The sequence below is a fragment of the Engystomops pustulosus genome, chromosome 1 (genome assembly GCF_040894005.1).
Source record: "Engystomops pustulosus chromosome 1, aEngPut4.maternal, whole genome shotgun sequence".
NCBI classification, from domain to species: domain Eukaryota; kingdom Metazoa; phylum Chordata; class Amphibia; order Anura; family Leptodactylidae; genus Engystomops; species Engystomops pustulosus.
This window is the reverse complement of record NC_092411.1, coordinates 266,667,577-266,682,010: the sequence shown is the minus strand read 5'-3', so window position 1 is coordinate 266,682,010 and position 14,434 is coordinate 266,667,577. Positions and strand designations below refer to the sequence as shown.

Genomic DNA, 14,434 nt, shown 5'->3' with positions numbered 1-14,434 from the left:
TGCCCTCATTCTGAATCACTCGGATCATCCGACAGCACATCCCCCGATTTCTGTTGCATGTAAGCCGGCGCAGCTGCACCAAAAAACCATTGCGTGTGCCAAAATCCCAGCGCAGACCACTGTTAAATACCTGTCCGAGCCGTGTAATCTCCGAAAAAGGTGCAAAGTCCGACAATAGTGAGTAGCGCGACCTTTGTAAATGAGCCCCAATAGCTTAGTAATGGCAACAGAGTCTGACTAAACAGTGTCCTTACGTTGTGACATGGCTAAAGTGTGCATTACCTTTTCAGGTAGGTTGGTGAAAGCATTTATGCAGCTACAATGAGTGATGGCTTAATCCATGACTTCCATCACGCCCGCCGTCCCCTCCATCAGGTGCGATGAATGTAGCGACGCTACTTGTCACGGATAACACTTGCCCTTCTACTACATGTTCAGTACATGACACAAGTCTACGTATAATTAACACGCGCAGCACTCGCCTATCTGACCCGGAGATTAACATCAGCCGGGAGGCTTCTTCTACTATGGATTTTTTATAATTGGATCCGTCAATGTGATATATTAAATGAGAGCGAATTACTGTATTTAGCTTGGACGTTGCGATCCGGGATTCCAGTATGTGACTCGCAGTGGATGGAAATGGTGAAGTAACTGCGGCTCTAGCACAACAAACGCTTCATCAAAGGTAGGGGCCAGGCATCATAATTTCAAGTTTTGCCCCCAGGCAAGGAGAAGTCATTCCCATTGCTGACCGAGGACCAATACTGCAGGAAAAGAACTGCAATGCAGATTGTATCCACACTGCAGATACTACAGGTTCTTACCGGCGGCCCACATTGCAGTTGACAAGTAGAGCTGCCATAATATAAGTGATATGGGATGTCTAACATAATGAAGCCCCTTCTTCACCTTCTCCGCCTAAGAATCTCTTTGTTTTGTTTGTTCATGACTATCAGAGATCTAATGGTACCTAATATATAAGCTAAGCAGGGGTCTAGTCCCCATCATCGCCACCAATGGTGTAAGAACTATACGGATCCATGCAGTGTGCAGCAGCCATAAAGCCTCTGCGTGTCACATTGATTTTAGGTGTGAACTTCTAACTGGAAGGGAACCCTTGTCAAGAAGTTGACATAAAGGATGATCGGTCAACCTGTTGATTTCTGATGCCCTAATCGAGAGGGGAATATGATAAAGGATGTGAAGTCTGTGATAAATAGCTAGGTTATTTATATAGTGCCCTCATATTATAATATAAAATTTGAGTAAAAAGCAGAGGAAAATCCTGAAAGGATTCCTCATTTCTCTGCCCACACACAGTGGGGGTAGGGGTATTAATCATGGCTTGTATGCTTCAGTACCATTGTAACCTGTCCACTTTGGCACTTGGACGTAGAGGGGTTGTGCCATACTGCGCACTACTGATAACCTGCACCAGGTTCTGGCGTCAGCTATAGCACAGTTCTATGCCAGGCTGGACCAGACACATTGAGTCTAAGCTCATTGCTGGAGCCTTTGGGTATATCTGGTGTGGTGCAGGGCCAACATTCTGATTACTCCGCCCACACACAGTGATTGACAGTGAGAATCCTGATCACCCGCCCACACACAGTGATTGACAGTGAGTGCCCTGATTACCCCAAACACACACAGTGATTGAGAATAAGAGTCCTGATTACTCTGCCCACAAACAGTGATTGACAGTGAGAGCCCTGATTACTCCACCCACAAACAGTGATTGACAGTGAGAGCCCTGATTACTCCACCCACACACAGTGATTGACAGTGAGAGTCCTGATTACCTGCCCACACACTCAGTGATTAGCAGTGAGAGTCCTGATTACCCCGCCCACACACAGTGATTGACAGTGAGATTCCTGATTACCCCGCCCATACACAGTGATTGACAGTGAGAGTCCTGATTACTCCATCCACACACAGTGATTGACAGTAAGATTCCTGATTACCCCACCCATACACAGTGATTGACAGTGAGAGTCCTGATTACCCCACCCACACACAGTGATTGACAGTGAGAGTCCTGATTACCCCTCCCACACACAGTGATTGACAGTGAGAGTCCTGATTACCCCATACACAGTGATTGACAGTGAGAGTCCTGATTACCCCTCCCACACACACAGTAATTGATATGGAGAGTCTTGAATACTCTTCCTTTACATTAGTATAATATTCTCATACTCCTACGAGTCCATCAGTTACATTACCAGGTCCTGGATGATGAACATCTCATATAAAATGATTAAATCCACACAACACTTTTGACCTTTCTTCCTTGGATGGAGCTTTCCTGGAGCGGTCTGAGCCTCGTCCTGTGTGTTCGGCATGAATTCTTCTGTTTCATAAATGTCATGTTTTTCCATTTCCCTAAATAGAACATGTTTCCTTTCTTCTCTAAGCCATTTCATTAAGTAACTGGAGTGAGGGCTGATTTCTCTATTAGCGTCGGGTCCGGTACATCGTGATATCGTTTTCATATCCAGGTGTAATTTAGACTTGGCTTTGAGCTAATTTCTAGGACATGCTGTGTTATTCTCCACCTAATAAAATGTGCACTTGAGGTTTCCTTTCTTCCCGACCGAGTGACTCACAATACAATGGCGCCTGGGGTGGTCATATTAGTCTTACCGCAGAACACAAAGTACTTCTCAAACTTGAAGAATACTCTTTCTGGCAAAGCTTTACAGGTCAGCAAATACCCAGTGACATCAATGTTTTGTGCACACAGTTCGGGCCGGTGAGTCAAGAAAGGACAATTACCAAGTGCCTGGAAACAAGCGGGAGATCGATAGGACTTCAGTGAGCGAGCGCCTCACCACTGACCCATCACAGTTAAGGGTTTTGCTCCCTACTTCAAAGACCAGACTAATACCAAAAATTTCCCTACATCAGCAGCCAAGCGTGCACCTAGCCCTCCGACTGCACCTCAGAGCCTGGTTATGGCTTATATTGACGGAACAGGCGACACATTTCCATCACTTTCTAACAAACAATCCCAGATCACCCAGGATCACCCTTTTATTTTAGAAACTAAAGGTAACATTACATAACTGATACCCCAGCAAGTAATGGGTAAAGGGACCTAGCTGTGAGGATATTTCTGGAACATGGCAGCTATCTTGATAGTCGCCATATTGAATCAAGAGGAAGGTTTTCCAATGGGAATTTATCAGAATTGTCCCAGGAATTGATTGCCATAGTCAGATTTGAAATACCTCTGGTGGTTCAAAAGTTCCGAACACAAAAAGTTACATCAACCGGGAACGTCCCCTGTGAAGCACAGCTATGACACATGTTGTCCATGGTGCTGAACACAGATTTAAAGGAACACTCCAGTCAAAGCTGATTCACTGAATTATACCCTGCAAGGTATAGGGACTGAAGGGAGGAGCAGGACTCTAAGTTCTAACAAGCATCTAGGAATACAATGAGAATGAGTCCTGCTCCTCCCTTCAGCCCCTGCACCATCTACTATTCAATGAATTACCATTGACTGCAGTGTTCCTTTAAAGGCATTAGATCCAATTGTTATGAAGCCACAAGAGAATCTATAGACTCTCAGCAATGTCCAATGTACCTGCACTGCCCCCACAGGTGAAAAGAAGGACTGCAGCTTCCACATTTTAATCAATAGTCTGTCCACTTAATGGGTGAATATTGTGGGTCCTCCAAAGTGTTGGACACTCTTTATAACTGTCCTTATAGGGGATATTTAGGGGTTTAAGAACTGTCAGGATAAAATTAATGTAAGGACATATAGGATGCCATACAGTCCACAAAAAAACTGGATCTTCAACACCGAGCCATATGGTATATAAAATTCTATTGACCCCATTAGATCTAATGAACCTTTCACAGGAATCTAATGAGAGGAGCTATATATGAAATATCTCATCAGAATGGTGATAATAGAGCAGATCATCTCCCCTAAGCCTTGGCTGATGTGTCAAGGATTTCATTACACCGGTACTTAGGATCCTGGTCCTGTCAGCCAACTATATTAGCAATGAGCCCTTGAGACGATTAGTCAATGCACATCTTACGCTGCTGTGGCTGACATACTGGATAGAGATGAAAAGGTCAGACGGAAAGCTCATATTAAATATACAGGTCACTGGGTCTGACTCATATCCCGCTCTTCTACATTCACCTCGTAGTTCATCATATTGAGGGGGCTTCGAGAATTATCAGTTTCCTGAGGGCTGCCGATGCCGTGATGTCTGGTATAGGGTCAGATTCGCCATTTTGGTGGTTACAACAAAGTTATGTCTCTGGGTCCAACTATTGCAAAACTCTAGTGCTACCAGGTCTCCTCGTCCTTTCTTGGTTTAGTTTCCAGGAAGACCAAGAAAAAAGAAGAGCAGTGTCAGGCAAGGCCCACGTGACACCAAGAAGTGTAGATGGAGTTGAGGGTCTTCATCTAACTCCATCCTGGTTCGTCATCTTATTTTAACAGCCACTCAAATGGTTTCTCCTGCTTCATGTTTTTGCCATGACAATCACTAATTCCCATTTACAGCCCCTAATATTTCTCTAAACCTTCAGCATTACACAGAAAAGTATTCATAAATGCAGAAATGAATGTGTTTGCTTTGTAGAACCTGGGTTTCTACATTATAAATAATAAAGATGGCACAGGTGCAACTTGACCCCAATGCAAAATTACATTGTCTATGGGAATGGAAGAGATATCTTATGGGGCCTATGCTGGGCATAGAAGCAACATTAGTCTTTGAGCTGCTGTATCTAAGCTGTCTTGATAGAAAACATGTATTCATGATTTCCAAAATGTTTCCAAAATACAGAAAGATTTTTTGAAAGGGGCCTAATTTTGGCAATGAACCTGACTCCTGGTGCTGAGCACATGGGTGGTGTGAGGGACCCAAAGCCAAAAGTTTGTCCCATGAGGCTCTAGGTACACTCTTGTAGAGGGATGTTTGGCTGTAGAGTTAAATCATCTAGAGCACTTATTGTGGATGCTCCTTGTACTATACACTGGTGTCATGATGGCCTTCACCTTGATAAAGAACTGTGTCGTGAACGGACAGAAGACCTCTACAAGATTCTTCTAGCTCTGTAACTTTTTGATACTTTGCCCTGGTTCTGCTCAGAAGTTCTGCTTGATGTTTACATAAGAATAGGCTGCTTTCGCTTGTCTTACCTTGAGCACAAATCCCTCAGGACAGGCGTGATCATACTTGTACACCTTGTAGACTACTAAAAATACGACGCACGCCAGAAACGCCAAGGCAAAGAGGACGAGGACGGTGACCTGTAAATAAGAAAAGGAGACATTTGTGAGACTCGGCATTACTTAGACATGTCCCATCTGGTAGGAGAACAAACACACACATTTCATTTCAAGAGAATAATTGACAACAATAGGGATTATACACAGATTACAGCTTGTATAGAGGTTGTTCTCCATGTTTCACAGATTCCTGAACCCCTTTACCTAGTTATATAGTTATTCTGGAAAATCTGGCAAAGGGACAAACTAGGTCCCTTGGCAGCTCCCATTCCAAAACCTCACTCCCTCACCAGTTTCTAGTTCTTGGATCTTCTTGACCCTGCAGTGACCCAAAGGCTTATTAGTCTTATCTATGTATCGAGAGGAACCAGAAGTAGAATCCAGCACTAAAGTATTAGGGATTACTTTAGAAATGAAGCGCTCCATAGCAAAAATAACCATCCCCAACAAGTGGACCTTCATCCGATTTCTTCTTTACTTTGGAACATTTACGAATTTTTTTGCTTCCAGAACATATGGAGACACCAACTTCTTTCCAAGGGTCACCAAGTAACTGTATGACCTGCCACTATTGTACCAATCTTTTCAACTAATGTTTCTGGAGCTCAACACCTTCTAGTCAGTAAGATGCTAACCAAAACCTCCTAGGGCAGTGGTGGCGAACCTATGGCACGGGTGCCAGAGGTGGCACTCAGAGTCCTCTTTATGGGCACCCATGCCATCACCCCAGGGTAGAGTTTGCCAGACAGGACTCAAGGCCTCTTGCAGTCCCAGGCAGCCCAGGACCCTAGAAGGAAACTACAATGATAATCCAAATGCCTTCTCCTTCTTTCTACTGTATCGGTGTCCTCGGGTGCCTATACAATTTACTGCTTAAATTGTCGCATTGGCACTTTGCGAAAAATACGTGGGTTTCGGTTGTTGTTTGGGCACTCGATGTCTAAAAGGTTTGCCATCACTGTCCTAGGGTTACAATGAGTCATGTAACAATCTCCTCATAATAGATCCTCCATGCAACAAGAGATAAGAAGTAGTCTTCAACAAAAGGCCAACCGCACCCCAACACTTACTCTTCTGTCTACCGGCACATGACCCCGAGGGTATCCACCCACACAGGTGTTCCTAAGCTAAGATATGTAGGATCTATGGAAGAAGATATTCCTAAAATGGTCTCTAAGTATGGAAACATTTGAGGAACATTCCCTGGAGCAAACCCAATGTTATCAGATCCTTACGGTTCCTTCATAGTCATGTTCCTATGGTGAACACATTTGTTCTTCTGGTCATTATCATCCCTCATTTCGTCTGTAAACAGCGGTAGACATTACATATTGCCATTAATAGGAAAATCTAGTTATAATTATGTAAACTCCTCGCGCCGGCCATAAAATGAATGTATTTACGACAAGTAATTACCGCACGTTATTTCTGCTTTCCTATTAACATTTATTATTGTATAATGGGACGTGTGAAGATGTGGATGAATATTAAGTACATATAATTTCAGTGCTCAATGGAAGTGGAGATTTCCTCTCTATATAGGAAGCTATGAAGATGGAGGAGATGGTTGTACCTTGCCAAAAACCAAGGCTACACACGCCATACAACACACAGGCTATATACACTACAGAACTACCAGTCATTTCTATACATTGTGATATATTTTAGAGTTTTCTTGGAGAATGTGGGTCACAATCTAGCTCCTCCTGGTTCAACCTACTGATTTTGAAACTATCAGTCTTCGAGAAGAGCTTTCATTTCACTACTATGTCCCCGCCCACCTCCTTATATCCAGGGCCAAAGTAATTGTATGGGGTGCATTATGGGTAAATAAATTCAATTACTTGGCAAATCCAGATTAATTGGCAAATCCATAGGGTAGCTAAAGTGGCCCATTTGCAGGATGGCCAACAAACTATTTCCATAAAAGCCGGTATCAACGGTGTGGTGACAAATGATTGAACAACCTCTTTATTTTTTAAGTATTATCTAAACATAGACCTTGATGGCCATCTTGGACTTCAGAGACTGATGTCTTTTCTAACCTTATTTATGAATATTCTGAATAATTCTATGAATAATATATAGTGAGTGTAAATGAATAGTAACATACAGTTCTAATGTACCTAATTTTTATATACAATAAACACATAATAGTACAGTCCCTAAATAATGCTCCAAAGTAGCGCTGACATTTCTTCGGTTAATTATTTTCTACACTGATATTACAAATCAAAGAGGCTAAAGTAAAACTAAGAATATATTTAACACTAACTTTGAATTTTTTTTTCCTACTTATCCCCAACTCTTTCAATATGCAGGAAGTAGCTGCTCAGCCAATCACCATGTAAGGTCAGTGCTGTGATCAGTGATTGGCTGAGCAACCCGACAACTTCCTGTTTGTATTCGACAACACTAGGAAGTGTAGAAGATAAGAAATTTCCGAACTATCAAAGTTGGTGACTTATTAGTTACAAATGAGTATAACTTTTTTTATTTTAGTACCTCAATTTTAGCTGTAATATTTATGTGCTTTTGATCCGTGAGGGTACAACACTTACCAACCCCGCAGAATATAACATGAACATCTCCGTTCTCTTTGTAGTGGTAAAACCGAGACACAACGTCTTAGTTCCCATTTTTTAAATAAATTAGAACATATCTGCAGTAACCTGGTTTGAACACTACACAGAGAATGGAGCTGTCTGATTCCTGCTAGAATATTTTATTTTTATCAGCCAAAATGTGGAGTGTTGCATCCCCAACCATCTGATATTGGGGGCCTATTCTTTCTCTAGTTGTTATGGACAGGATTTGCATTAAATTAATTAAATTAAAGACGAGACCTTTAAGCCAATACAATACTAAAGTTCTCAGCAAGTGACCCATCATCCACAGGGCTGCATCACATCTGATCAGTAGGAAGAGGTCAATACTTCATGACCTCGCTTTTATTTCTAGTTAGCAGGACCTGACTTCTGGTTACATGGTTCTAAAAAAAATAAAATGGGGGAAGTTTATGAGAAGTGTCTGAGAGCAGAACTGTTCTACACTCACCGGCCACTTTATTAGGTACACCTGTCCAACTGCTCGTTAACACTTAATTTCTAATCAGCCAATCACATGGCGGCAACTCAGTGCATTTAGGCATGTAGACATGGTCAAGACAATCTCCTGCAGTTCACACCGAGCATCAGTATGGGGAAGAAAGGTGATCTGAGGCCTGTGAACGTGGCATGGTTGTTGGTGCCAGAAGGGCTGGTCTGAGTATTTCAGAAACTGCTGATCTACTGGGATTTTAACGCACAACCATCTCTAGGGTTTACAGAGAATGGTCCGAAAAAGAAAAAACATCCAGTGAGCGGCAGTTCTGTGGGCGGAAATGCCTTGTGGATGCCAGAGGTCAGAGGAGAATGGGCAGACTGGTTCGAGCTGATAGAAAGGCAACAGTGACTCAAATCGCCACCCGTTACAACCAAGGTAGGCAGAAGAGCATCTCTGAAGGCACAGTACGTCCAACTTTGAGGCAGATGGGCTACAGCAGCAGAAGACCACACCGGGTGCCACTCCTTTCAGCAAAGAACAGGAAACTGAGGCTACAATTTGCACAAGCTCATCGAAATTGGACAGTAGAAGATTGGAAAAACGTTGCCTGGACTGATGAGTCTCGATTTCTGCTACGACATTCGGATGGTAGGGTCAGAATTTGGCGTCAACAACATGAAAGCATGGATCCATCCTGCCTTGTATCAACGGTTCAGGCTGGTGGTGGTGGTGTCATGGTGTGGGGAATATTTTCTTGGCACTCTTTGGGCCCCTTGGTACCAATTGAGCATCGTTGCAATGCCACAGCCTACCTGAGTATTGTTGCTGACCATGTCCATCCCTTTATGAGCACAATGTACCCTGTAACATCTGATGGCTACTTTCAGCAGGATAATGCGCCAGGTCATAAAGCTGGAATCATCTCAGACTGGTTTTTCCTGAACAAGACAATGAGGTCACTGGACTCAAATGGCCTCCACAGTCACCAGATCTCAATCCAATAGAGCATCTTTGGGATGTGGTGGAACGGGAGATTCGCATCATGGATGTGCAGCCGACAAATCTGCGGCAACTGTGTGATGCCATCATGTCAATATGGACCAAAATCTCTGAGGAGCTTCCAGCACCTTGTTGAATCTATGCCACGAAGAATTGAGGCAGTTCTGAAGGCAAAAGGGGGTCCAACCCGTTACTAGCATGGTGTACCTAATAAAGTGGCCGGTGAGTGTAGTTGCTCATGGAAACCAATCAGAGCTCAGCTTTCATTTTCCCACAGCAGTTTATAAAATTAAAGGGGTTTTCCCACAAGGAAACGTTAGGCTGAGACCCCCGCAGATCGAGAAAACGAGGGGTCTGATTGACAGATGGCACACATGACTGTTCTGCTCCATTAATTTCTATGGTGATGAAGGAGATTGCCGACAGAACCCTAGTTTCCGCGATCCGTGGATAGGGCCTAACTTTTCTTCATAGGAAAACCCCTTTAATGCTAGGTGCTGATTGGTTTTCATGGGCAACTAGAACAGTTTTACCTCAGACACTTCTGATAAATCTCCCCCAATGTGTCCAAGAGGAGCGCTCTAGTAAGTGACAGATCCCATGGAGCTGGGGAGCATCGGGAAGAGGAGCTGTTCGGTGGATATTACACGAAGCCATTTCCCCGGAGTTCGGAGCCAAGATTTTATTAATATCATTTATCTTCTTCGGCTATTGGTTTTATTAATCCCACATCATCCAATTGTCACCAGCCCTCAGCCACACTATGGAAGCTCACAAAGACTGTCACTATGTCTGGGACATGTCAGCTCTTCCTAAGATATTTATTATAGAAACTCTCAGCTTACGTCTTATTGCAATTCAATGTTTTTCTTCAGAATTTTTTGTGTAGCTTAATGGGCACCGTAGTATTGCCTATAAACCACAAAGGCCCCAAAAAACCCCAATCCTTCTCCCAAAGATGATCATGTACTCCATCCACACAATGGAGGGCAATGTGAAATCAGAAGGTAACCCAGCCCGAAATACAACAATACTTCATGTTCTGTAGAGATCACTTTTCAATAGACATCACATTATCATCACAGTCAGGATTATAGTGACCAGTATCATCTAAATCCACATAATACAGAATCCAGATAGATAGATAGATGATAGAGAGATAGAGAGATAGATAGACTGAAGTTAGATAGATAGATAGAATAGGTATAGATACATTTAGATAAATAGGTGACAGATAAAAAGGTATGAGGTAGATAGACAAGACATATCCACAGCAGTACTGGCTTGACAAAGGTGGGTGATAGGAGCTTAAAGGCAACTGTGACAGTCCACCTGATTTTGTTCAAAACCTTTTTTGGAGTGCTGCTATTTTTACTTTTAATCTGTATAGATAGATTGATATGAGATAGATAGATAGAAGATAGATATGAGATAGATATGAGATAGATATGAGATAGATATGAGATAGATAGATATGAGATAGATAGATATGAGATAGATAGATAGATATGAGATAGATAGATAGATAGATAGATAGAAAAAGAAAAAATTCAAGCAGCATAGCGATTGTAAAAGAATGATAAAGCAAACAAATAAATACTTGTGCAAAGCCGTAATGGGTCCTGGCCAAGGGAAGGGCCCTCCAATAAACAAATGACGAAAAAGGCAGCACAAAAATAGGTGAAAAAACGGTGGTTTAATCCATAAAAGACGACGTTTCGGCTTGTGAGCCTTTCTCAAGTGAGGTTACAAAGGCAAGTGAACATATATATACTCTATCTGTACAATACAATGATTAATACAGAATACAGAATAAAGTGCATAATCAGCGAAGTGCAGTGCTTACTCACAGTACATTCAAAAGTGCATAATTACAGTATATTATAGGAGTATATAGATACTCAATAAGTGTTATGAAAGTGAAAAACTATACATAAACCTCTTAACAAGGTAATTAATATATATAAAGTGCAGGTGCTATTTAAAAACATTACCGGGACATGGGTAGGCATACTTCCAAGCATGGGTCCGTCAAACACGGTTTGTAAACAGTAATACTGCGCATGCTCGCACTATCAGATCGAGGATGGCAATCAGTTACGCAGGCGCACAACTCTGAAAGGAAGTCAAAGCTTCCATTGAGGGTGTGGGAAACCAGCCACCCGATGTGGACATGCGCATATGCTAGAGTACAACGAGGTGCGCCATTTTATTTAAGGGCAACCAGCCAGTAAAGCGTGTGACAGGTAAGTATATACTAGAGTCAGAAAACCAGCCTGATCGAAGGGTAGAGGTGTAAACCCAATGATGGGAAACACTCCCTCACCCCCTGGAATGTATGTGGGATGACGATCCAGCAAATGGACGCGACACCCACACAGTCCAGTATAACCGCAACAGGGGAATCCTAGCATCACATGAATATATAGATAAAAGAGCATACCTACACGCAAAGATTAAAAAGAGTTCGACATAATATTGTAACTGTGCCCTAATTATAGTGCGAGTATGTACAAAGAAAAAACAATCATTTCAGTACAACGAATGGTTTCGCCATCCCGTCCCGGACATGTAGCATATGAACTTCTTCCACAAGGAGTAGAGTTCTATGGGAAAAAAAGAACAAATGTAAGTAAAAGGAGTATATCGAATTATTCTAATGAATTCCTCAGAATATATACGAAGGAGGAATAAAGAATCAAGAAAGAAGCATGTTGATGGGGGGACAGCCTTGGATAAAACATATACAATGTATAGTAAACAAACAATATGAGTTATGTCTAACGAGTCATATTTAAATCACATTTAATTTGAAGTCTACATTGAGACCGTGAGGTTTAAGGCTTTTTAGTTTATGAATCCACTTAAGTTCTTTGATCTTAAGGAGGCGTTCACGATCACCACCTCTCCTCAGAGAGGGTACATGGTCAATGATCCTAAACTTTAATTGTCCCTCAGTGTGTCCCATCTCCAAGAAATGTTTGGATACTGGTAAGTCTTTAACCCCTTTGCGTATCGTGTAACGATGTTGGTTAAGTCTCGTTTTTAGATCAAGTGTGGTTTCCCCCACATACAACAGCTGACACGGACAAGATAATAAGTAAATCACATGATCACTGTTGCAAGTAAGGTAATGTCTAATGTCATAAGAAATGCCTCTATGTTCAAATGTATTCCCTTTGATCATATGGGAGCAATTGACACACGATAAGCATGGAAAACATCCCTTTCTAACTGTTCCAAATAAACCTCGCTGTGTAGTGCGTTGTCTGGAGCCTACATCGGCTCTCACCATTTTATCCCTCAAATTGCTACCACGTCTATACGAAAACAGTGGTGGGCATTGGAATTCAGGAATGTCAGAAAAGGTGTGTGACAGGATACACCAGTGTCGACGTACAATTTCAGCGATATCATTACTCCTATTGTTGTATGTGGAAATGAATGGAATCCTACTTATAGTTTTTTTAGACCGGGATTTAGAAAGGGCTTCTTGTCTAGTGATAGATAGGGCTCTAGATTTATTCTGTTCGATCACTTTAGGTGGATAACCTCTGTTTCGAAATTTTTTTGCCATCATATCAAAGTCTGCATCTTTGTCTTTTGCATCACTCGTAATCCTAGTTATACGTAAAAACTGACTGAAAGGTAAGTTTTTGATCATGGACCTCGGGTGTCCACTCTCATAACGCAATAAATTATTCCTGTCTGTAGGTTTGACATGAATATTGGTGGAGAGATGACCATTTCTCAGTTGTACATTAACATCCAGGAACTGTAAATTAAATTTGGATTTAACCATGGTAAACTGTAAACTATGATCCACTGAATTCAAAAAATCAAGAAAAAGGTCTAATTCCAAATCGGATCCTGTCCAGATGAGGAAGACGTCGTCGATGTATCGCCACCACCTCAATACTTGAGAGAAGTGGTGGGACCCATAGACGACGTCTTCCTCAAAGTGTCGCATCGTAATGTTGGCATATGTGGGTGCCATATTGTCACACGCTTTACTGGCTGGTTGCCCTTAAATAAAATGGCGCACCTCGTTGTACTCTAGCATATGCGCATGTCCACATCGGGTGGCTGGTTTCCCACACCCTCAATGGAAGCTTTGACTTCCTTTCAGAGTTGTGCGCCTGCGTAACTGATTGCCATCCTCGATCTGATAGTGCGAGCATGCGCAGTATTACTGTTTACAAACCGTGTTTGACGGACCCATGCTTGGAAGTATGCCTACCCATGTCCCGGTAATGTTTTTAAATAGCACCTGCACTTTATATATATTAATTACCTTGTTAAGAGGTTTATGTATAGTTTTTCACTTTCATAACACTTATTGAGTATCTATATACTCCTATAATATACTGTAATTATGCACTTTTGAATGTACTGTGAGTAAGCACTGCACTTCGCTGATTATGCACTTTATTCTGTATTCTGTATTAATCATTGTATTGTACAGATAGAGTATATATATGTTCACTTGCCTTTGTAACCTCACTTGAGAAAGGCTCACAAGCCGAAACGTCGTCTTTTATGGATTAAACCACCGTTTTTTCACCTATTTTTGTGCTGCCTTTTTCGTCATTTGTTTATTGGAGGGCCCTTCCCTTGGCCAGGACCCATTACGGCTTTGCACAAGTATTTATTTGTTTGCTTTATCATTCTTTTACAATCGCTATGCTGCTTGAATTTTTTCTTTTTCTATTTGTGGCTTGAGAGCTTTGCACAGCGGAACCTGGACTTTCTTTTTTTCAATCAATTTTGCCTATCTATTTTTTTCTGTCAACTTTTGGTTGGACTTTATTATTTGTTTACATAATGGAAACCACGGTGGATCTTACCCATATGTTTACATATACTGAGGAGGATGAAACAAGAATTTTGCAGACCTTGGAGGGTGATACAGCTTTTCTAACAACTCCTACTACATTGGAACTGAAGAGAAAGTTTGAAGCAGAATCAAAGAAATTGGTCACTTTACAACTTCACATGTTAACGCTGGGAGAATACTATAAAGTTCACAGAATTCCACGTGGTATGCGCTCTCATGTACAACCAAACCTGATGACAAGAGATCCAATCTTTTGTGCTAAGTTTGCTTCTATATCC

At 41.9% G+C, this 14,434-nt stretch overlaps 1 protein-coding gene across 1 annotated transcript in view; it reads right to left on the bottom strand.

Annotated features, from left to right (window-relative positions):
* The window catches only part of NSG1 (neuronal vesicle trafficking associated 1), a 53,351-nt gene that overhangs the window by 13,155 nt on the left and 25,762 nt on the right, over positions 1-14,434 (bottom strand). The window contains exon 4 of the mRNA XM_072126093.1: positions 5,186-5,296. Within this exon, the coding sequence (XP_071982194.1) occupies positions 5,186-5,296 (111 nt within the window). The remainder of the gene's footprint in view (positions 1-5,185; positions 5,297-14,434) is intronic.